General features: G+C 43.0%; 1 protein-coding gene across 1 annotated transcript in view; it reads right to left on the bottom strand.

Annotated features, from left to right (window-relative positions):
• Positions 1-4,427: 4,427 nt before the first annotated feature.
• SEC23IP (SEC23 interacting protein) overlaps positions 4,428-23,025 on the bottom strand; it is a 43,675-nt gene continuing 25,077 nt past the window's right edge. Inside the window, exons 13-19 of the mRNA XM_053909964.1 lie at positions 21,677-21,871; positions 16,283-16,438; positions 15,756-15,858; positions 14,077-14,262; positions 13,246-13,408; positions 12,666-12,767; positions 4,428-5,547 (exon numbers count right to left, since the gene is read on the bottom strand). Of these exons, the coding sequence (XP_053765939.1) occupies positions 12,686-12,767; positions 13,246-13,408; positions 14,077-14,262; positions 15,756-15,858; positions 16,283-16,438; positions 21,677-21,871 (885 nt within the window). The 3' untranslated portion in view covers positions 4,428-5,547; positions 12,666-12,685. The remainder of the gene's footprint in view (positions 5,548-12,665; positions 12,768-13,245; positions 13,409-14,076; positions 14,263-15,755; positions 15,859-16,282; positions 16,439-21,676; positions 21,872-23,025) is intronic.

The following is a 23,025-nucleotide window of genomic DNA, read 5'->3' as shown; positions in this document are numbered from 1 at the left end:
GAGGCACAGGGGCTGGGGGAGGCAGCGGCCACATGGGGCCGAGACAGGTGCAGGGAGCAGGTGGGACGGGGCTCTGGTCCCACAGAGAGGCCGGACTCGCAGCTCGGGGCAGCACAGCCAAGAAAAGAAAAGCCACTGGGGAGAGCGTAGAGTTGGCTTGATTCATGGAGGGAGCAGAAGGCAAAGCCAGAGAGAGGCTGGGGAAGAGGGCAAGGGGGACAGGAGATTGGGAACAAAGGAAAACCTCTCAGTGGGATGGGGAAGCCAGGGGCAGCGTCTGAGGACAAGCTGGGAGGGCTGAGGTTCAGGCTGGACTGCCGAGCCAGGACGGTGTTGTGGCTACCTGGGACTGAGGCAAACGGGTCACGGAAGGGAGAATGGAGAACCGGCCTGAGGACCGCCAGCCTGGCAGTGGTCTCTGCGAAGCCCAGGGTGGGCACACAGACCAGGACGCTTTCGACACCCTGAGGTCAAACAGACCATCTTGCATTTATTCCTCCCTTTTCAGTTCAGAGGGTCGTTGTGCAAACGTCTAGGTCCCATTTAGGCCAATATTTGGGAATCTTCATTAACTAGAAGTTTTTAGCCCTCTGTCAAAGAAAACAAGAGCACTTCAGGCCAAAACGACAAAGCCCATTAGAATCCGCAGCTCCTAAAACTTATCCTTTTCTTTCAAAGGTATCTTTTGAAGATGATTTGGCTTATGCAATAATAATGCAGTAAGCTCCATCACTGCCTAGGCGCTTCCATACAGAGGCAGGCAGGCAGTCTGCGAGTATTTCAAAGGACTTCCCATATTTTCATTTTGGGGGTTTAGGTGCACTTTATTCAGCCCTGATACTAACTGTATGGCCCCAGCAACACGGCTGGCTTCTATAAGCCTCAGTCTTCTCATCTGTCAAATGGGGTAACACCCACCTCCAACAGGCTCCCGTAAAAACTATGCTAAAGAGCTGGAGCATGCACAGTGCCGGAAACACAGTCGGCGCCCAAACCCCCCAGGTTCCCACCCCAGCTCTCGTCCGGGAAGGAACGTTCCAACGATAGCAGCCTTGTTTACCTGAAGCTTCTCTGGGAGTCAGAAGTGCCCTTCAAAACAGCTTTGCAACTCCTCACCGGTAAAGACAAACAGCTGGACGCAGATCCGAGAGGCACAGGTTAAGAGCACTTGCCAATATTCCAAACTGCGCTCCTGTCCACAAGAGCGAATGCTACTCAGTGGCTACCCAAAGAAAAGGCGCCTCTAGGCATGTTGTCTTTAAAACGATATTAATGGGGCGCCTGGGTGGCTCAGTCGGTTGAGCATTCTGCTCAGGTCACGATCTCATAGTTCATAAGTTTAAGACCCGCATCAGGTTCTGTGCCCACAGTGCAGAATCTGCTTGGAATGCTCCCTCTTTGTCCCTCTCTCTCTGCCCCTCCCCCACTCTCTCTCAAGATAAATAAACTTTAAAAAAATACAGTGTTAATGACGATCAGACTCAACACACTCATAGGGTTCTTTTCTTCATATTTCACGCCTAAACAACCTAATTTCTTCCAGCGGCCTGAGCGGGCGACGCCCTTTCCCACGGGACAGCCTCCCACACATCCTGAATGCGCTTCCCCACTTCCTACCTGGCCACTACTTACCTGTCCTTTTAGGTCACCTCAAGAGGCTGTCCCTGCCAGTACCTCCGAAGGGAGGGGAAGGGTACCAGGGGATTCATTATACCATCCTCCATACTTCTGAGTACGTGAAAATTTCCATAGTAGAGTCTCTTAGAAGTCACTCTTTAACATAAGGAATGAAAGAAAAACATGGTGGGTCATCCCAAGGATGCCATTTGCACCTGTTCATGAACCTGAACCTGCAGCTCACCCTCTAACGAATCTACTAGCTCCAGAATGGGTCCTTGATAATCCCCGGTCTGTTTGAGGTGTCATCGTGCGGTTTCACATGCTGAACTGTATTTTGTGGTAGTTTCCGGGGATATTACGTGTGTATACCACCCACGTAAAATCGGTCCCCTGGACCGGAGACTGAGGTATGAAGAGGCTGCGCTGTCTCACGAGCTCCCCCTGGTGGTCATGACGTGAAGTCATCTTCCAAGCGTTCTGCGGGGCCAGTGAGTTTGGAGGAAATCTAGAAGGGTTGATGTTTTAAAGCAGGAAAACGAAATATCAGGGAGAAAAGAGAATTTAAGAAGGAAAAACATGTTTTCTTGATCTTTATCCCAAAAAGAGCTTAGGGAATCAGGGCATGCAGAAGTAACACACAGGTGCTTTCTTTTTTTTTTTTTAAGTATATTTTTATTTATTTTGAGAGCGTGTGCAAAGGGCAGAGACAGACAGAGACAGAGAGAGGGAGAGAATCCCAAGCAGGCTCCACACCATCAGTGCAGAGCCTGACATGGGGCTCAAACCCACGAACCATGAGATCGTGACCTGAGTCAAAATCAAGAGTTGGACGCTTAACTGACTGAGCCGCTCTGGTGGCCCACAGGTGCTTTCTAACGGTCCTGCTGACCTGCGCAAAGCAGCAAAGAAGCGTCAGCATCCCCACCCCCGCCATCCCACCCCACTGGCTCCGCTGTCCCTCATCCTCCTTTCTAATGACCACCGCCTCCTCCAGGCCGCCATGCTTCACACACCTGCACAGCCGCTAGCTGCTCTCGGCTACAAGAAACCTGGCAAAAGTACAACCCAGGGAGGAGAGAAGTGGCCGTGAGCCAGCCACGAAGGCCTGGGTCTTCCCCGACGCGAGTGCTCCTGGCGACAGAACCGGGCATTCTGAGTGCTGCTACGTGCCTGGTGCTGTCACACGCACTTTCCCCACATTTCCATTGAGTGTCACACAACTGCGGGGTCGAGGAATCGCACGGCAGAGAAAACGGACCAAAACCAAAACACGCCGTGCCTGCCGACAAGTTGGGGGACGAAGTCTTGCCCCAGGAGCCACAGCCGAGGGCTTGGACACCAGGGCGCGTGGGTGCCAGAGCTCTTTACGAGGCTGTCAAGGTCTGGGAAGCTCATTCGGAGGTGAAATGGCAGGACAAGACTGATAACCTGCCGGGAGTATGACAGACATCTCGAGGAGAGGGCCCAACAGCAGGAACGCAGGGTCAGGGTCACTGCTCCCAGTCAGACCGCCTGTCGTGACTATCTCACACATACGGTCTTCCCGCCGGGATGGCGGTTATCTACTATGATATAATCTGTGTAGTTATGATTACACTCGCGTTTTGAGAAAACACCCTTACTTGAGAGACCCAGGAAACACACAGGTGTATCACAGCTACAGAGCTCTCTCCCCTTGTTACACATCAACTTAACCAGCCAGGTTACCATCATCGGTTTTATGAGGACTCGGGACCTCCAACTTCAGACACTCCTGCTTTTTTTGGTCCCACACTCTGGGTCTGAAACCCTTTCAGAAGGACGAGAGATGACCTTCCTCACCTGGGGAAAGTGAGGACATTAACCTGGATCAGGGGCTGGGGTGGGAGGTTCCAGGCGGGGTGGGGGGGGGGGGGGGGGAGTTGTTCCTGGGGGAAGTGGGGAGATCCAGCTGGACTCGGAAGCTATGCTCACGTCTAGGTTATGTTCTGGAATTTGGTGAAAGTTCTCAGTTTTGCAGACCACTGATCTGGATGGTCTTCCAAGGCCTCTTCCATGCGTTAAACCATGTTTTTGATTCTTAAAATTCTTTTATTCAAGAAATATTTGGAATATTTAGTATGAGACAAGACTGTGCCAGGCCTGATATGCTATCAATAGTGAACAACATGCTAATAGATGCCGATTCCGCCCTCATGGGAACTACCAACTACGCGCTTTTTTTTTTTTAACGGAAATTGAAGAGTAATACAAATACACGTCCACAGGCAGAGTCACCAAAAAATTCGAATACGTGTTTCAAGTGTTAAAATCTCAAAATTCCTGAAACTCAGCTGGTACACAATTGATTCTTTGCACACTGGTTCAGGTGTTTCTTCTTTGCACAAGACTCAAAAGACACAGGCAGACGAAACCACTTGTCGATTGAAAATTCAAACTGGATTTTGTTTAGTATCCATTAAACAACCCTCATTTTTCTTTATGTCGTCAGTTTGGGGAAGATAAGTGGCTATTAAGTGAAAAACAATAGTACTAGGTGTAGAGAAATGAAGGCCAAAACGGAGTCAGGGAAACTGTGTTCCAGCCCCGGTCTGCAGTCAGAGAAAGGCACTTAGCGTCGCGTCCTCAGCCGGAGAATGAGGTTGGTTGGAATGAACACATGTTGCCCGAGATCACTTCAGCTCTAAAGTTGTTCTGTCCTAATTCTATTATTAGGAGTAAATGCTAGGAACAAACCACATACAGCACATACTCACAATGAAAAGTAAACGAATGCAGGAATAGTCACAGGAACATTTTTAAGAAAGACGAGAAATACAGACGTATGCTGCTTTTTAAAAATGCCATTACTGTTTTATTCACACTAGTTAGAATATATACACAAAAAATGTGTATCATACGTTGCTTTCAAAAAAGTCTATGTTCCATGAGAACTATGTAAACAGTGTAAAATGTTTCTATCGCATAACAAAAGAAGAAAAATCGGCATTCCCATGTAGTATTAGGAAAATATTTAAGATAATTTGATTTTAAAGTCATAGTAAAACAAAGTGAAATATTACAGAACAGTCTTTCCAGGAAGTAGATCTACAGTCTAGAAGCAATACATTTCATACTCTGAAATACTTTGGTATACGTGAAATTAATACAAAGCAAAAAAACGAACAAAAAAACCCCACCCCAAAACCTAAAAAGTCTACTTTGGTTCTCACATTAACTGAAAGTTTAGCAATGAGGCGACTGCACAGCTCCTCAGATGACAAAACGGAAAACCTCCAATTTGCTCCCCACACCCCTGCGAGCGGACGCGCATGTGCCCGGACGACACTTCACGGGACCTCCGGAGCATCTCACTTCTTTCCACAAGTACGCTCTCAGCGAGAGCCTGAAAGGCTTCATAAAACCTCAGATTCAACTCGGAATATAAGTGCTCTTGGTTACTTCCTCTTAGACACCAATGACCCCTCATTAAAGCAGCTCGAAACTACAAGTCACGTTGAAAGCAGAATATAAATTTTTGGAAAGTCGTATTACTATAGTTTCTCAAGAAGTCCATACTTGAATAAAAGAACATACTACATTAATTTAAAAAAATGCAAGTTTAATGGCCCATTGACAATAGGTTTTTAAGAAACAGAAATAACCATCTGCATGCTACACATATTTCTTCATTGATATCACGCATTACTCTGACAGCTGTACAACTAAACTGATCTGAGGAATTTTTAATTGCATCATTTTTCAAATTACGTTTTCTTATCTATACTGTCCACATGTGGTACTGATTTTCTCCATTGTCTTTTTGTTCTGTACGTTTTCTCTGAAACGGCTTCCTACATGTGAGAAATTCTGAGCAAACGCTGATGAACCACTTTTCTGTCATCCGTCACGGGAGCAAACTGGGAATGTCTTCTGAGGGTTTTCTCAGCAATGCAATTTCTTGCCCGACTTTCTGGAAAGACAAGAAAGCCTTTAGAAGAAAAAGAAAATACCTGGTGAACTTCACAAAGTTACAGCAATAACACACGAATGCGCGGTTATTCCTTCCTGAAGTAAAAGAAATACTGTCAAGTGCCTCCGAAGGACACAGCCCGTGAGCACAAGGCCTCGGGCCTTCCGCGGGGGTGGACGTGAGGCGAGGGGCGTTCACTGAGAGCGGCCAGCTCGGTAGCTCTGCAGAACAAAACACGTATGGAAAATAAGAGAGAAAGTTTCTGTCAGATTCATGAGAGGCTTTTTAAAGAACAATTCTTTTTCTATTTTTATTTTTTTAATTTGAGAGAGAGTGCATGAGCAGGGAAGGAGCAGAGAGAGAGAGAGAGAGAGAGAGAGAGAGAGAGAGACGGAGGGAGAGAGAATCCCAAGCAGGCTCCACACTGTCAGCGAGAGCCCAACGCGGGGCTCAAACTCACGAACCGGGAGAGCACGACCTGAGCCAAAATCAAGAGCCGGACACTCAGCCAACTGAGCCATCCAGGAGCCCCTTAAAGCATACTTCTAAAAAGGACTAAAGGAGAAAAACATAAAATTATTCAATAAAACTGACCTAAGCTTACACAAACCAAATAGAGAAGAACTGTTCATGTTCTCAATTACCGTACACTATTACAACAGTCTCAGGAACCAAAGTTCTGGCCCAAATTTTACAACCAAGTATAAGGAGAAGTAAAACAATGAGCAGTGAAAAATTCTGTATGAAATGAAAGGTTCTTAGTTTTTCATGCTAGCTTTTGCTTTCTTTTGGGGAAAGACACTGTCAGGGGAACTTGGGTCATTTCAAAAGTCATTTGCGACAACAGCCAAGACCTTCGTATACTCAGAACTTGCACCGCCAGACAGCAAAATCTTTGTTACGGTCACTAAAACGCCGTATTTCACGAAGTATAAGACACCATCGATTGTGAGACGTACCATCATTTCAGGCACCCATCTTAGGCAAAGAAAAAAAGATGCTCAGGATACAGACTCTAAAAGGAGACAGAGACCATCACAAAACGTGGGGACACGGAACGGCCACAGCCTCAATGAGGGGTAAAAAGAATAACCCTTCCTCTACAAAGGACAGCCAAGAAGTCTGCACGCCTCTTCCCTGACGATGGGAAGAAGGGAAAGGATATTCCTTGGTATGTGAACTGGTCCCCCAGCCCTGCCAGCCCACAAATTTTGTGTCTGAATTCATACTAGCAGCATCGTCCAAATACCTGAAGCAGAGAAATTAGCTTAAGCAGGCTCAGGTTGGTAGTGCCCCACCCAGTAACTGGGAGAAAATAACGCAAACCCTTTTGGCAAGAAGTCAACACCATCCAGGCAACAGCTGATTAGAAGATGCAGTCCAGGGGTACTTGGGTGGCTCAGCCAGGTGAGCGCTGACTCCAGCTCAAGTCATAATCTCACGGTTGGTGAGTTCGAGCCCCGCATCGGGCTCTGTGCTGACCGCTCAGAGGCTGGAGCCTGCTTCGGATCCTGTGTCTTCCTCTCCCCCTACCCCTCCCCTGCTCGTGCTCTCTCTCTCTGTCCCTCTCAAAAATAAAATAAACATAAAAAAAAAAGAAGATGCAGTCCAAACGTAAAGATAAAATGTGGAAAATATACGACTTGCAATCAGTAAAATATGGTAGACAGATGAATAAGTCAATAAAAGAAATGTCAAAAAACCTAGAAAACAAAGACTGGGTACAATTATCCTGATGAGCACTAAGCTATGTATGGAAGTGGTGAGTCACTATATTGTACACCTGAAACTAATATAAACTGTATGTTAACGACACTGAATTAAAAAAAAATTTAAATCAATTTTCTTGGGGTGCCTGGGTAGCTCAATCGGTTAAGTGTCCGACTCTTGGTTTCAGCTCAGGTCATGATCTCACAGTTTCATGGGATCGAGCCCCATGTCGTGCTCTGTGCTGGCAACCCAGAGTCTGCTTGGGATTCTCTCTCTCCCTGTCTCTCTGCCCCTTCCTCACTTGCGCTCTCTCTCAAAGTAAATGAATAAACTTAAATAAATAAATTTTTTAAAAGCAATTTTCTCATCAAAAAAAGAAAACAATACTGGGCATATAATAAAAATGTCAAACAAGAACTTATCATAGAAACATCAAATCAATGACAAAAGGATGCATTTCAATATATGGCATGGGCAAAACAAGTAAGAAAAAAGTTAAATCCCTCTATTCTTCTAAAATATATCTTTCTAACCTATAAAGTTAAATTAAAACACTATATAAAAACAAAAAAGTAAATGTAATTATTAAAATGGTAAGTAATCTCCAAAGACTGGCTTATGTATTTTTAAAACATATTCTCTACCCATCCAAACCCCCAAAATCCGAAGCATAAGCAAAAATAAAAGGCCAATGTCAAACTGGAAAAAAACTCTACAGTGACAAAACGTTATTAACCTTAAATATTATAATATAAATCATTAAGAAACAAAAATATCCAGAGAAATACACATAGGTTAAGACTAGACAACTGACAAAAAATACAAATGGGCACTTAAATATACCAAAAATGTTCCATTTCACTAATAATGGAAATATAAACTAAAACAATTATAATAATTTATGCTATCAAATAGGCAAAATTTTTAAAAATAGTAATACCCAGTGTTGGCAACGGTACAGGAAAACCAGCACTTTTATACTGATGGTAAACATGAAAACCAAGAAACCTTTCTGAAATGCAATTTAGCAATCGGTAGTATAGATCAAAATCCTTTTATTTTGGTTGTTTTTATTTAAGAGAGAGAGAGAGGGAGGGAGAGGGAGAGAATCCAAAGCAGGCCCCACACTCAGCACAGAGCCCAACAAAGGGCTTGATCCCACAATCCTGGGATCGTGACCCGAGCTGAAATTAAGAGTCGGATGCTCCAATGAGTCACCCAAACACACCAAATTCCTTTAAAATGTGCGATACTCTTAAATCCAACGATGCTACATGTAGGAATTTATCCCAGATATGTGCAAAAAGCATATGCAACTACATGTCAGAATTATTTATAATAAAGTTGGAAAACATCTAAACACTCGACAATAGTAGATAAATTAAGTATTTTAATAAATAACAGAACTATAAAATGGAATACAATCCAACTCTTAAATACTATGAACAGTAAAGCCTTCTTTATACTAGTAAAAGATCAGAATGACCTAAATGCCTATTAACAAGGAGCTGGTTTAAAAAACTATAGTGTAGGGGTGCCTGGGTGGCTCAGTTGGTCAAGCATCTGACTTCGGCTCAGGTGGTGATCTCACAGTTCGTGAGTTCAAGCCCTGTGTCAGGCTCTACGCTGACAGCTCAGAACCTGGAGCCTGCTTCAGATTGTGTCTCCCTCTCTCTTTGCCCCTCCCCCACTCACACACACTCTGTCTCTCTCTCTCTCAAAAATAAACATTAAAAAAAAAATTTAATTAAAAAAAAAAAAAACAACACAGGGGCGCCTGGGTGGCTTGGTCGGTTAAGCGTCCGACTTCGGCTCAGGTCATGATCTCACGGTCTGTGGGTTCGAGCCCCGCGTTGGGCTGTGTGCTGACAGCTCAGAGCCTGGAGCCTGTTTCAGATTCTGTGTCTCCCTCTCTCTCTGCCCCTCCCCTGTTCATGCTCTGTCTGTCTCTCTCTCTCTCTCTCAAAAATAAACATTAAAAAATTTTTTTGATCAAAAAAAAAAAAAACACATAGTGTAGCAGTCAATGGAATAGCACACAATCATTACAAAGAATGAGGCAGCTCTTTATGTTCTGATATATATACTTCTCTCTGCCTGAAATGAGCTTTCCCCAGATACCCGCCTTGCTCACTTGCTCCAATGACATTGTATCAGTGAGACTGTCCCTCACCATCTGATACAGAATAGCAACGAGTCCCATCCCAAACGCACTCCCTCTCCCCCTGACCCTGCTGCTCTACTTTTTACCGTCTGGCACACTTCAATTGTTTATTTACTGTCCGTCCTCCCCCGGACGAAAGAAGATCCCTGAAGGCACCACCAATGTCACCACCTATCTGCATCAGTGCCCACACTCCTCTTCTTCATCTGGCACCGGGAAAGATGCATCCCTGTTCTTTTCCTAAGGCTAAACGCTTCACTTGACCTAGGCCCCTTCCTGCACTGCCTTTGCAAGTATTTCCTCCACAATTATCCTCTTTTGCTCCTGTCTTATCATTTTCTCCCCCCAGCACTGGGTCGTTCTCAGTAGCAAACATACCTTAATATCATAAAATGTCCCCCCATCTTATTTCTATTCCTTCACAGCAGAACTCTTTCCTATCTGATCCCTTACTTCTCCTCAACCCACTTTACCTCTGCCATGGTGTTAACAAGGTTACCAGTGAAGTTCTACACCCTCCTCGAGCCTCAAGCACACGGCCAAGTCTTGGCCCTCCTCCTTCTTGACCTCTGTGTCAGCAACCCTGGACACCAATGACCACTCTCTCTTGAAGCAATCTTCTCTCGGCTTCTCTGAGATCGTAAGCCCCCAAATTTTCTTTCACTTCTATGGCTCCTCCTTCTCCACCAGACCTCTTCTCTTCTCTTCTCTTCTCCACCTACTCACTCCAAACTGATCCCATCCAGTTTCTGGCTTCAAACGGCCAAGTATATGCTGATGAATGATTTTAAGGTTATTACCTTAAGCTCAAACTTTCTTCTGGGCCTCAGGCCATCAGCTTCACAACATCATCAACTACTGACTTAACACAACAGAACTACGGATTCCTCGTCCCCACTCCCCACCCCCACCCCCACCCAAGAGCCTGCTCTGTCCATAAGCCTTCCCAGGAAAGGTACACCATCCACCCAGCTGCTCACCTCAAAATCCTAAGAGTCATCCTCAACCTCATTCCTTCCCCGCTTACGATGAATTTCTCTGGAAGTCCTGGACTTCCCTCCCTCCACAACAGATCTGCCCTCAGCCATTATCACTAGAGCCCTCGTCGGTCACCACTAGCCTCTTCACAACTCCCCCTTCCACCATTCTTGCCCGGCAGTCTGCCCTCCACCCAGCACCGAGAGCATTCCTTCTACAGCCTAAGCCAAGTCATGTCACTCCGCCCATTAAAGCCTTCCATGTTTCCATTATACTCAGAGTAAAATGCAAAGGCCTTACCAGCGACCTCATAACCAGGCCCGCCCACCTCTCTGACTCCTCTCCTCTTTTATTACCACCGGCCACAATGATCTCCTTGCTGTCCCTCAAACGTGACACGTCTGTTCCCATCTCATGACCTTAGAAGGAAGCTGCCCTTCCTTCTGTTTCTTCTCCACAAATCCTCAGATGTCCACCTCCTTCTCATCTTTCAAATTTCAAACTCAATGTCATCATCGCCCAGCAAGGCCTTTCCCAGTAGCTACCCATCACCTGCAACGTCTTCCTATTTTCTCTCTCCACAAAACCTACCAATATCTGGAATGTACTTGTGGGGAAAGCACAGGTTTACTACTGCTCTCCTCCCAGGAGAAGGGAAGTTCTTAAAGGGGAGAAGGCTATCTTATTATCCATTTATCCACAGCATGAAAACTGGTGCCTGGCACACAATAAGTACTGAATAAATATTTGTCAACCAAAGGACAGACCATTTTATAACTGAAAATCTGAACTGGGGTAGCTTTTGACATCACCTCCAGTTTATTTTAGTACTATAGTATCAGAAATGGTGAGAACTGGTAAAACTATATCAAGAGCCTGATTGCAAAATGGCTTTTTTAAACCTCTCACCTACTCTGTTGACTAAGACTCCCTAATATATATTAGGGAAAGATCTAAATGTGCATTAATGGGAAACTGGCTAAATAAGACGGAGAACAGCCACACAAGAGGTTACTATGCGGCCACTAAAGAGAATGAAAAAGATACCAGCCAACATAAAATACAAGCTGCACAAGTGAGAAGGTTGATGGAAGCCATCAAGTAGCACAATACGTTCAATGAGATCCCTTTGTTTCCAGGTGCACACATACCAGCCTGGATATGCCCAGGGCGATCCCTCGAGGGCAATCCTGAAAGTGGTTACCTCTCCAGAATAAGGTGGAGGCTGAACTTCACATTTACTATTAGAAAGATAAAAAGTGCCAGGAACTACTTTTGACTTCACAGTTTAGAGCTCACCACTTGTATTTCATGAAGGGCTTCAAAATTTCGAGCTATTTAAAAAACACACCTCTTTTTTGTAAATGATGCATCATCTAGTGAGGAAGAGGAGGGGTCGGGGTCTCAGGAGAACCGTCAGGAACGCAGGCTGGCTCGTTCTTCATAGGTTTAACCCCCTTCTCTACCCCTTCCCTCTATAAGGACTGGGGCGCAAAAAGCATTGCTTTTATAACCCTCCATGCAGTTTGGGGTTGGAGGAGACACGGGACATGTGGTACAGGCTTAGTCAATAGCAAATTCATTAGTGAATTTGCTTTCCTAATTAAAAGGAATAGATATAACGGGACAATCCTTTCCCCCATATTCATGTCTCAAATGTACACGTGATGCCTGGAACCACGGGACCCGTCTTGTAATTGTGGAATAAGAGCCGAGGTGCAGATGAAAAGATGCCAACAGTGTGGATGTCCAGTGACTTTACCCAACAAATGACACAAGAAACATAAACCTCTCTTCATTTAAGGTACAGTGAGCTGGGTTCTGCTACCTACAACCAAAACAACTCCTAACTGATATTCTTGGGAATGTCTCATTGAAAGAAATTGAAAACAAAAGAACTCAAATTTGATGTGGAATTAGAAAACTGTTAACACATCAGAAATGTAGACTGCAAACCAATTCCCCTCTTTAAGGTCTCTATTCTGAATTTTTTAAAAAAAGGAAAAAAAAAAAAAAAACTACTAGGAAGAAACAGAAAAAAGAGAAAATTATAGTCAACATCAACTCCATAAAAAAGACTTCAAAGAGGTGCCTGGCTGGCTCAGTCCAAGTGGAACATGTGACTCTTGATCGCGGGGTCATGGGTTCTAGTCCCACACTAGGCACAGAGATTACATTAAACAAACAAACAAAAAACAAAAACTAAAAAAGACTTCAGAATGAAACATTCACAATGTATACGCATAATAAAGATAAACTCACAGAGTGAGACTGAAGTCCAATCAATGCTGGGGCTGTTCTGGACTAATGTTCATTGTTCGATAAATTTCTTTAAGTAACAGCAGGGCGGTATCTTCAGATTCCCTATCACAAAGAAAAGAACATTTTTACTTAACAGATCATGAGTAGAAATCAACCTCTATGCATAAAGGCGAAAAATGCAACTTTTGTTCTAGTCAACCTACCTCGGAAAGGCAAATGAAAATAAAGTAGCGTAGCCTTAAAGCTGCCCTTAAAAACTGGATGGATACCGATCAGCTACAAAACAGCTGTGCCGCAATATGAAAGGGTGGTTTTTCAAAGTCCCCACCGCTCTCATTCTGTGAAAGGTATCCCTACAGCAACAGTGTGCAAGTACCAAAGGCCTGTGGTCAAAGTCAGATGACACACTGCCATCTTGTGGACAACAAACTAAAGGGGGAAAATACTGATTCTGCATACACGGCCACTGAAATTAATATTCCATCCCAAGTGACAAATCCGCAAAAGAGTCTCCCTAAAACTACTGTATGTGCTGGCACCTAAAGGCCACGGGAATGTTATCAAAGAAGACGACACTTACCAATAGCATAAATGACTCTGAAGAGCGAAAAGATATTCATTAAAACTCTCTATTGGCTTTTCTTGAAGAACGTAGTCAATTCGGCGGCCTCCGTTTAGCATTCCCACCTTTCCTAAGTAGTCCTCATCCTTGGAAAAATCTGGACTTTCAACAATCTTTTCTGCTAGAATTTAAACCATTTCAATATCAAAGTCAATCACTTAATCATTATCCTTTGACTTTAGCTGACTTTCTGGGCTCAAGAGAATATCGCTTGCCACACGTAGCGACCTGGGGAGCTACCAGGCTCCCTGCCCATTCCTCCAAAGAGCCGGGGGAAGGAAGAGGGGCTGGTTACCCGAGAGAGAGGAGAAAGAGCCAACGAGCTGACAGCAGTTTTGAAGAAAAGGGGTGAGAGAGTTGCAGAAAGAAAGGAAACAGAATTAGAATCTGAAAGAGTCAAAAAACATCACGGCACAAAGACCTGACTATGCAGGTAAAGTCTACAACATAATGACACAGTTCAACAACAGCAAGATAACTTCTCACAGCGAGCGGGCCTTTAACATGCCTGAATACGAGCTTAGCTCTCAACTCTGACATGCCATTCTGGCCTTAGGAGTTTCGACAAAAATTTAAGATTGCAGAGTAAAAAAGTCCAGCAACTATCAGGCGAAACTCCAGGAAAAGGCCGACGTGCATTCTGAAGCAGTTTATCAGAACAGATTTTCCTTTGTAGGAAGAACATTTTAACAAAAGAGACTAGAATGGAAAGGCCTCATTGAACAATTCGTAAGTATTATGTTTACAAACGACATTTGTACTAGAAAATGCCTCAAAGGTTAAATTTACCTTCAACGACTTGTTTTTCTTCTTCTTCTTTGATCTGATTGGCCACCTTTTCCAGTTCTTCCTGAAGCTGAGCTGAAGAGGTGTGAGCGCGGGCAAACTCGTTCAACGTCTGCCAAGCGCTTTTCAGGGAGCTGATGAAGCCCTGCTTCAAATCAGATCCCATACGAGAGAGACTGTCTTTCAACTCTAAAGAGATTAAGACGACATATCAAGTGAATTAGGCACTGGGTAAAATTCTGTACCACGAAAATTAAAACAAAAGTTAACACCGTCCTCAGACAGGTTAAGACCCCCTCAAGGCCTTAAACGCCAACCACACGGGAGTTTCTCAGCCAAGAACTTTCAACATATAAAAATGTCTTGAGGAGTCTTACTCTGTCATTTTTTTAACAACTAAAGGTAATCCAGCCAAAATGTATACATTTCCTCTCTCCAAAAAAGAAAAGAAAAGAAAAGAAAAGAAAAGAAAAGAAAAGAGTTCAAATACCATAAAAATTCACGTGTTTTTTTTTTTTACCGTAAGTTAGAAGAAAAAAAAAAGACACATAAGATTTAAAAGATGACTGCTTTTCTAATCTGTAATGGTAAAATGGTTTTGAGAATTTGAGATTCTGACATAACCACAATTTAACTTCTTTAAAAATGAAAAAACTCCTGCCCCTTCAACCTTTTCTACTTCAGTCTAATAAATCCTATTTGAACTCAAGGTATTTGAGTATCAAATTTCTCATTTTAAGTCCAAAAGAGTTAAATACATTTTTATTTATTTTTTACTGTTTATTTATTTTGAGAGAGAGAGAGAGAGCAAGTGAGTGCAAGTGGAGGAGGGGCAGAGAGAGAGAAAGAGAGAGAATCCCAAGCAGGCTCCACACTGTCAGCACAGAGGTAGATGCGGGGCTCGAACTCACAAGCCTCAAGATCATGACCTGAGCCAAAATCAAGAGTCAGACAGACACTTACCCAACAGAGCCACCCAAGTGCCACAAAAAAGAGGTAAATGTTTTTTAAAAGCATGATGTAAGAAAAAAAAAAAAAAAAAAAGGAAAGGAAACCCCCACTTTCAAATAAAAAGGCATGATCACTTTCCTCGCTCTTCTGTGCTACACTCCCATCCTTTCCACCCAGACCTTTAAACCTATGAGTAATATACACCCTTAACTGGCATAAGAGAAACCTAAACCCCACTTGGAATTATTATCGATCCACTATGTTTAATGAACATTTTTAAAGGGAAAAGTTTATCCTGTTAGCAAGGACATGACAGCTCACTTAACTTAGCATAGGGTTTATTTCCTGATTGTTGGTCCTTCGTTCATGTTACTCGGCTTCCCAACTCCAAAAATTATGACCAAACTCTATCAAAATCTATGCATCTCATCATTTTATTACCAACTTCCCCCATTCCTAAGTATCTCAACCATTAGAACGCCATTTCAAGGAAAAAGTCAACAAGGAGAAGCAATGCATTCAAAACCTTTCTTCACAGTTCCTCTGAATGTTCTAGTAAATGGGTTCTAAACACAGCAGGCATTTCAATAACACTAATTCCATCAAGAAAGAACTTAGTGTTAAAATTTTCATAATTCAATTACAAATGACAGGAAACACCTAATTCATTAGGACTGACAGATTCCAAAATGACAAGAAGGAAACAAGTTTTTACAGTATTTGCTTTTTACCTAAATGAAGTCTTTTTCTGCCTTTGTGATGGGGAATGAGAACTGCTTTCAGGTCCAAATCTGGAGCAATCATAGGCTCTAATCTATACGCCACTGGATCAAGCTGCAAAGGGAAGAATTGGAAATTCAGGAAAAGCTGTTTTATCTTGAGTTACGTAGCTCAGTTGGGCGACCAAACGGATAACCAGCAAACCAGAGATTTTGATTTCTTCCCCCAGGTTATTCTGGTATATTACCAGTCTAATTATACTGGTAATTATAAGGAGACTTCCACGTTTGTGGGTAAAATTACTTTGCAAGCAAAACAACAGAAATATTTCCTTGAACAAAGGCTCTCCGGTAGAGAAGTGTATTGGAAAGCATCAGACTGTTCTCTATTAGGACAGAGAGCTGAGCTGTATGTACCTCAAAATCAGAGTTAGTTCCTAAGAAATAGGGATCTGAGAAGCTATTAGGATGATCCAGATAGGTGTTTCTATGTGGATGTTTCATCTTCTCCAAAATAAAAAGTAATTCAATTCACTCACTGGATGATAAATATTGAAGAATCCTTTACAGGTGGGAAGCCTGTAGTTCTCATCTATCCTATCCACTCCTCGAATAGTGAGAAACATACCAATTGGAGATCCCAAGGCAAAGAAAATCTCTGGTTCAAAGTCTAATGAGTTGTAAACAACAGAAACCTAGGAAGAATCAAAAATAATGAAAGATCATCATTCCAATGGCATAGAACAGAAAATTCACAAGTTCAAACTGGAACTGCACTTAATTAAAATCACCTCGACATAGATGATGCCATTCTAGGTGCGGCTTGTGAGGCTTATAATCACTGTCACAGCTATTTTAAAAGGGCCTAAAAACTCTCTCTTTAAAATCTTCACAGGCTTCTCCATCTTCTGCTATATTTCTCCTTGTTGTACAGCATAGTATGTACAGTACACAGTAAGCATTACATTTACTTTGGTTATAAATTACCTTTAAAACTGCAGACTCTAGCTTCAAACTGCCTGGGTTTGAATCCTGGCTCCACGCCTCACTATGTGACCTTGGGCAAGTTTCTTAACCTCTCTTGCCTTAGCCTGTTTCCTTGCCTATAAAATGGGGATCATAACAATGCCAAACTCATAATGGGGTTAAAAAATCAAGAACCTAATCCACATGAAGTGCTAAGCACAGGGCCTGGCGTTCGCCAACTGCTACTTCTATTCCGGCTACCACCTTCGTTTGTTCAAGCAAGTTGCTTTCCATTAGGAAAACGATGTGCCCCCAAAGAGCTGTTTTGGGACAGCTTGCATGTAGTGTCGCAGCCCGCTGAGGAACTGTCGAGATTAAGAAAAAGCACCTACATTGGTGCCACTCTACAGTTTACAAAGCTCTTCTGTTTGCTGCTCAGTGGCAGGATACAGGCCTTTGTCACCCGAGTACCCTGAGAAGGAAGAACAATCCCCACGTGCACGACAGAGGCCCACTGAAAGGGATGTAGGCAAGATGATCATGTCACCCCTTGGATGAAGATGTCACTTCTCGGATGAAGACGGTTAAGCTCAGACAGGTGGCACCACTCACCCGAGAACACTCAGCCGGGGTGGCAGAACGAGGACTTCTCATTCCCACTCCGATGCACCCTCGACTACACTAGGCTGCCCCTTCCAACAAAGTGTGGACTGCACACGCCTTGGCTTGTCCTTCTATGTGCAAATTCAATGGTTTCTGCTACTGATGAGGGCCACACAGGATGTGCTCCCAAGATTACCCACTTCCCCCAGCTCCAGACAAGAAAAAAAGAAGAAAATCCAAAGTTAAAAGGAAAAATACCAACCAGAGAAGGTTTTTACCACACAGATGACAAAGACCAAATACCCTTAATATACAGAAACTCTTCGATATCTGTGAAGGGAAAAAGAACTCAGCAGGAAAGTAGGTAAAATCAGCACTTCTACAAAGAAATCATGCCAAACAGACCTACGAGCCAACAGCTAACTTGTCTAGTGCTCAGAAACACAGCGAGGCGCCATTGTCCCCACAAGGTTATCAGATCAATGAAATACTAGAAAGAAAGTAAAAGTCCTCTGTTTTCACGATAAAGTTATTTCTTCAGAAGAAAGAGACCAAAGTGACAGCACTGACTATCCGTAAAGGAGCCATGTGTAAAGGGTAGCACCAGTGTCAGTGAGGAGACCGGACAGGGGTCAATGCTATAAACTGCTAGCCAGAGTACAAACCAGCACAGCCTTTTCAGGGGCAAGTAGACAGAACTACCAGAATTTTGTGTGTACGTTCTTGGGCCCAGCTATCCCACTTGTACTTATTTAGCTAAAGGAAATAACGAAGAACGTGCACAGAAAATTGGTTTAAAAGTGTTTATCACTGGGTGGCTCAGTCAATTAATTAAGCATCTGACTTCGACTCAGGTTATGATCTCAAGGTTGGTGAGTTCGAGCCCTGCATGGGGCTCGCTGCCATCAGCATGGAGCCCGCTTCGGATCCTCTGTCTCCCTCTCTCTCTGTCTCTCCCAGGCTCACTCTCCCTCTCTCAAAAATAAATATTAAAAAAAAAAAAAAAAAAAAAAAAAGTGTTCATCACCGGATTACTTAAAAAGGTGGAAAACCAGAAACTGCCTACATGTCCGATGTTACGGGTGAACTGTGTCCCCCACAAGATACATAGCACTTCCTCAGACCTTATTTGGAAATAGGGTCTTTGCAGCGGTAATCAAGTTATAATAAGGTACTCAGGTGGGCCCTAATCCAACATGATTGGTGTTACTATAAAAAGGGGAAATCTGGACAAAGAGACAGACACATAGAGGATGCAGACACAGGAGGAGCCATGTGAAAACAGACGCCTGGAGAGCTACATCTATAAGCTCAGGAGCCCCTGGAGGGCCGCCAGAAGCTGGATGAGGCAGGAAGCGTTCTTCCCCGCAGGTTTCAAAGAGAGCGTGTCCTACTGACACCTGGCTAGACTTCCAGCCTCTAGAACTGAGACAATAAGTTTCCGTTGTTTAAAGCCACCCAGCGTGCGATAGATACTTTGTTACGGCGGCCCGAGCAAGCTAATACATCCGTTAACAAGTAAGTGACAAAATAAATCATTATCTTTCCAAACAGTAATACAAGGCAGTCATTAAAAATGACAGAAATATTTAGACATGGGAATATATTCATAATATAGTGTTTGAAAATAGCAGTCGAATGTTTTGGTAAAACACTATGTAGTATTTTCCCATTTTTATTAAAGCATATATTTATATATATATATATATATATATATATATATATACACATATATATATACATATACATATATAAATATATGCTTAAATAAAAGTCTAGAAGGGCTTGTTCAAACACTTCACAGTGGTTAGTTCTGGCTAAGGAGAATATGATGTTATTTCTTTTCTCTTGCTTAAGCAGAGTTTCTTGGCTTTCCGGCAACAAGCCTGCACACAGGCTATTGTCCACACTGCCCCATAGGCCTTTGGATAACAGACCCTACTTGCCCACATTGGCCCACCCCCCACAGAGGTGGCATGTGACTTGGGCTGGGTGATATCAACTTGTGCCCCATTCCCCAGGCAATATGAATTGGCCAAAATGGACTTATAACCCAAACTAGGTCAAGTAAATTTTCCTAACTGGACCAACCAGGGGAGATTCCTTTTCCTCTGTGGTCATAAAGCTATAAGGAAAGGAACATACAGTCAATGACACCCATGAGCCCAGGTTCATGGAGAAGGCCAACTACCAGAGAAGGGCATGCAGTGAGAGTGTCCTGGTCACAGGGAGTCCCTGGTGCCACAAATCTTCTATGCTCTGATCCTTCACAGTTAAATGAGGAAATACCTGCCCTTCATTTGCTAAAGTATGCTCAAGTTTGCTCATGTTTAAAAAGAAAGACATTTTAGAGGCGCGTGGGTGGCTCAGTAGGTTAAGCATCCGACTCTTGATTTCCTCAGGTCATGATATCACGGCTCATGGGTTCGAGCCCCCACATCAGGCTCCACACTGACAGTGCAAAGCCTGCTTAGGATTCTCTCTCTCATTCTCTCTGACCCTCCCGCATTCTCGCTCTCAAAATAAATAAATAAACTTAAAAAATAATAATAAAGGGTTCCTGGGTGGTTCAGTCAGTTAAGTGTCCAACTTTGGCTCAGGTCATGATCTCACAGTTTCTTGAGTTCAAGCCCCACGTTGGGCTCCACGCTAATAGTGTGGAGCCTGCTTGAGGTTCTCTGTCTCCTTCTCTCTCTCTGCCCCTTCCCCATGTGAACTGTCTCTCTCAAAGTAAATGAATAAACATAGGACACCTGGGTGGCTCAGTCGGTTAAGCATCCAACTTCGGCTCAGGTCATGCTCTCACAGCTTATGGGTTCGAGCCCCATGTCAGGCTCTGTGCTGACAGCTCAGAGCCTGGAGCCTGCTTGGGATTCTGTGTCTTTCTCTCTGCCCCTCCCTCGCTCATGTTCTGTCTCTCTCTGACTCTCAAAAATAAATAATAATAAATAAATAAACTTAGTAATAAATAAAAAGAAACACATTTTAAAAAATGCAATCTTTATCAGTGAATTGGGTTAAAAGCTTGAATAGACTGTAATAAACACCTTGTTCCATTTTCTGCCTTCTTTAAATCAGTCATGAATTCCTTTATGATAAGGAACCTTAGAGACCCAACTATAAATACACTCAAAAATACAATGTCTATAAAGATTTTAATACTCCCAAGCCACTGAGATACAAGTATAGTAAAGTATACTATTAAATGAAGCACCACTGACTCCTTGGTTTTTATAGAAATTTTCTGGAAAAAAAAAAAAAAAAGAAATTTTTTCTCCGAGGGAAGAATTGTGAATACTAAAAACTGTAAGTCAGGTGAATGCAGCAAGTTTCTCTCACAGGAATCTAAGGATATATTAGTCTCCCCTCATCCAAGGGGATACACTCCAAGACCCACAGTGGATGCCTGAAACCTCAGAAAATCTGGTACACTATACACCACGTCTTTGCCTACACATACATACCTACGACAGTTTAATTTATAAATTAGGTACAGTAAGACATTAACCACAATGACAATAAGACGGAACAATTGCAACAATATACTATAATAAAAGTCATGTGAACGTAGTGTGTCTCTTTTGAAATATCTTCTTGCACTGCACTCAGCCTCTTCTTGTGATGATGTGAGATGATAAAAGGTCTACGTGATGAGATGAGGTGGGGGGAATGACGTAGGCATGTGACGTAATGTTAGGCTACTGCTGACCCTCTGACCATGTATGTCAGAAGGAGGATCGTCTGCTTCCAGGTCACGGTCGACCTGGAGTCACTGAAAACTGCAGGTAACTGGCGTCTACTGTGTTCAGAACATAATTTTCTTTCTAAGTACTGCCACTCTGTTGCTGATGCCTATGAGAGACTAATACTATAAAACATAAAGCACTGCTACAAAATAATGGAAAAACTGAAATGAAAACAATTTCAAAAGTAGTAACATTCAGCACACAATCCCTTATTTGGAACATTTCCATGAAAGAAGCATACAATCCTACTGAATGCAAATCAGTTTTCTCCATCGCCCCCCATAAATGTTGAATTTTTAAAGAATTTAAAGCCAACTCGGGGCGCCTGGGTGGCTCAGTCGGTTAAGCGTCCAACTTCGGCTCAGATCATGATCTCGCGGTCCGTGAGTTCGAGCCCCACGTCGGGCTCTGTGTGACAGCTCAGAGCCTGGAGTCTGTTTCAGATTCTGTGTCTCCCTCTCTCTGACCCTCCCCTGTTCATGCTCTGTCTCTCCCCGTCTCAAAAATAAATAAAACGTTAAAAAAAAAAAATTAAAAAAGAATTTAAAGCCAACTCAAATAAAAAAGATACACGATTCCAATATAAAATTTGCAGCCCTAATCAACATATAAACTTACCTGTCCAGTGCCAACTTCAAAAGACTCATAATCAACATGCACAGAAGACACATAAGCACCAACTGGAAGTTTCCTCTTGGACTCATTAGATTCTGAGGGGAGAGAAGCCATCTCTTTAGCTTTCTGAGCACTTTCCTCTTGCCCTTTTGTCGAAGCAGCCATCACTGCCTTCTTTTCTGATGCTGTTTTCTGTTCCTGTGAAACACCAACAATTCATAACATAACCTTGAGGAAAAGTTCAGTTAATCAGCTATCGCTATGGAACACGTTATGTTGATGGTAAGGAATCCTCAGTCATTTCTTAGGCAGTGTGGTGATTAGAGAAATGTCCTTTTTAGAGACACACACTAAATATTTAGGGAAGAAACACCAGGATTTCTACAATTTACTTTAAAATTCTTAAGAAAAAAGGGGCGCCTGGGTGGCTCAGTTGGTTGAGCATCCGACTTTGGCTCAGGTCATGATCTCACCGTTCATGAGTTCGAGCCCTGCATCGGCTCTGTGCTGACAGCTCAGAGCCTGAAGCCTACTTCAGATTCTGTGTCTCCCTCTCTCTGCCCCTTCCCTACTTTCTCTCTCTCTCTCTCTCTCTCTCTCTCCCAAAAATAAATAAACATAAATAAATAAAATGCTTAAGAAAAAAATGACTAAGAGACTAAGAAAAACAGCAAAACAGCAACAGTTAAATCTAAATACTGGCTATCATTATACTCTTCACTCTACTTTTCTTTTTTTTTTTTTTTTAATATATGAAATTTATTGTCAAATTGGTTTCCATACAACACCCAGTGCTTATCCCAAAAGATGCCCTCCTCAATACCCATCACCCACCCTGCCCTCCCTCCCACCCCCCATCAACCCTCAGTTTGTTCTCAGTTTTTAAGAGTCTCTTATGCTTCGGCTCTCTCCCACGCTAACCTCTTCTTTTTTTTTTCCTTCCCCTCCCCCATGGGTTCCTGTTAAGCTTCTCAGGATCCACACAATCACTCTACTTTTCCATAGAACTTAGATTTTTAATAAAAAATGCCAACTTCTTCCTTTATGGTCTCAACTTTAGACAGATTAAAGTACCGTATAATTGTAAAATACATACTTCCCATAAAGATATGAATTTGGGGAGAAATTTCTTCATTCAACATGTTTACACCCATCATGTCTACATGGAGCCACTGACCAATTTTCCTCAAAACCATTTTGGGAAGAATGGACGAGCACCCTACAGCTAGAGTCACACGATGGAAAAACTACTCAGAGATAAAAAGGAATGAACTGCAAATGTTGCAACAACTGGATGAATCTGAAAAACATGATTGTGAGTAAAAGAAGCCAGATACAAGAATATATGATGC

The sequence above is a fragment of the Panthera pardus genome, unplaced genomic scaffold (assembly GCF_024362965.1).
Source record: "Panthera pardus isolate Hobbes unplaced genomic scaffold, ASM2436296v1 HiC_scaffold_22, whole genome shotgun sequence".
In the NCBI taxonomy this organism is placed as follows: domain Eukaryota; kingdom Metazoa; phylum Chordata; class Mammalia; order Carnivora; family Felidae; genus Panthera; species Panthera pardus.
This window is presented reverse-complemented; position numbering and strand designations above follow the sequence as displayed.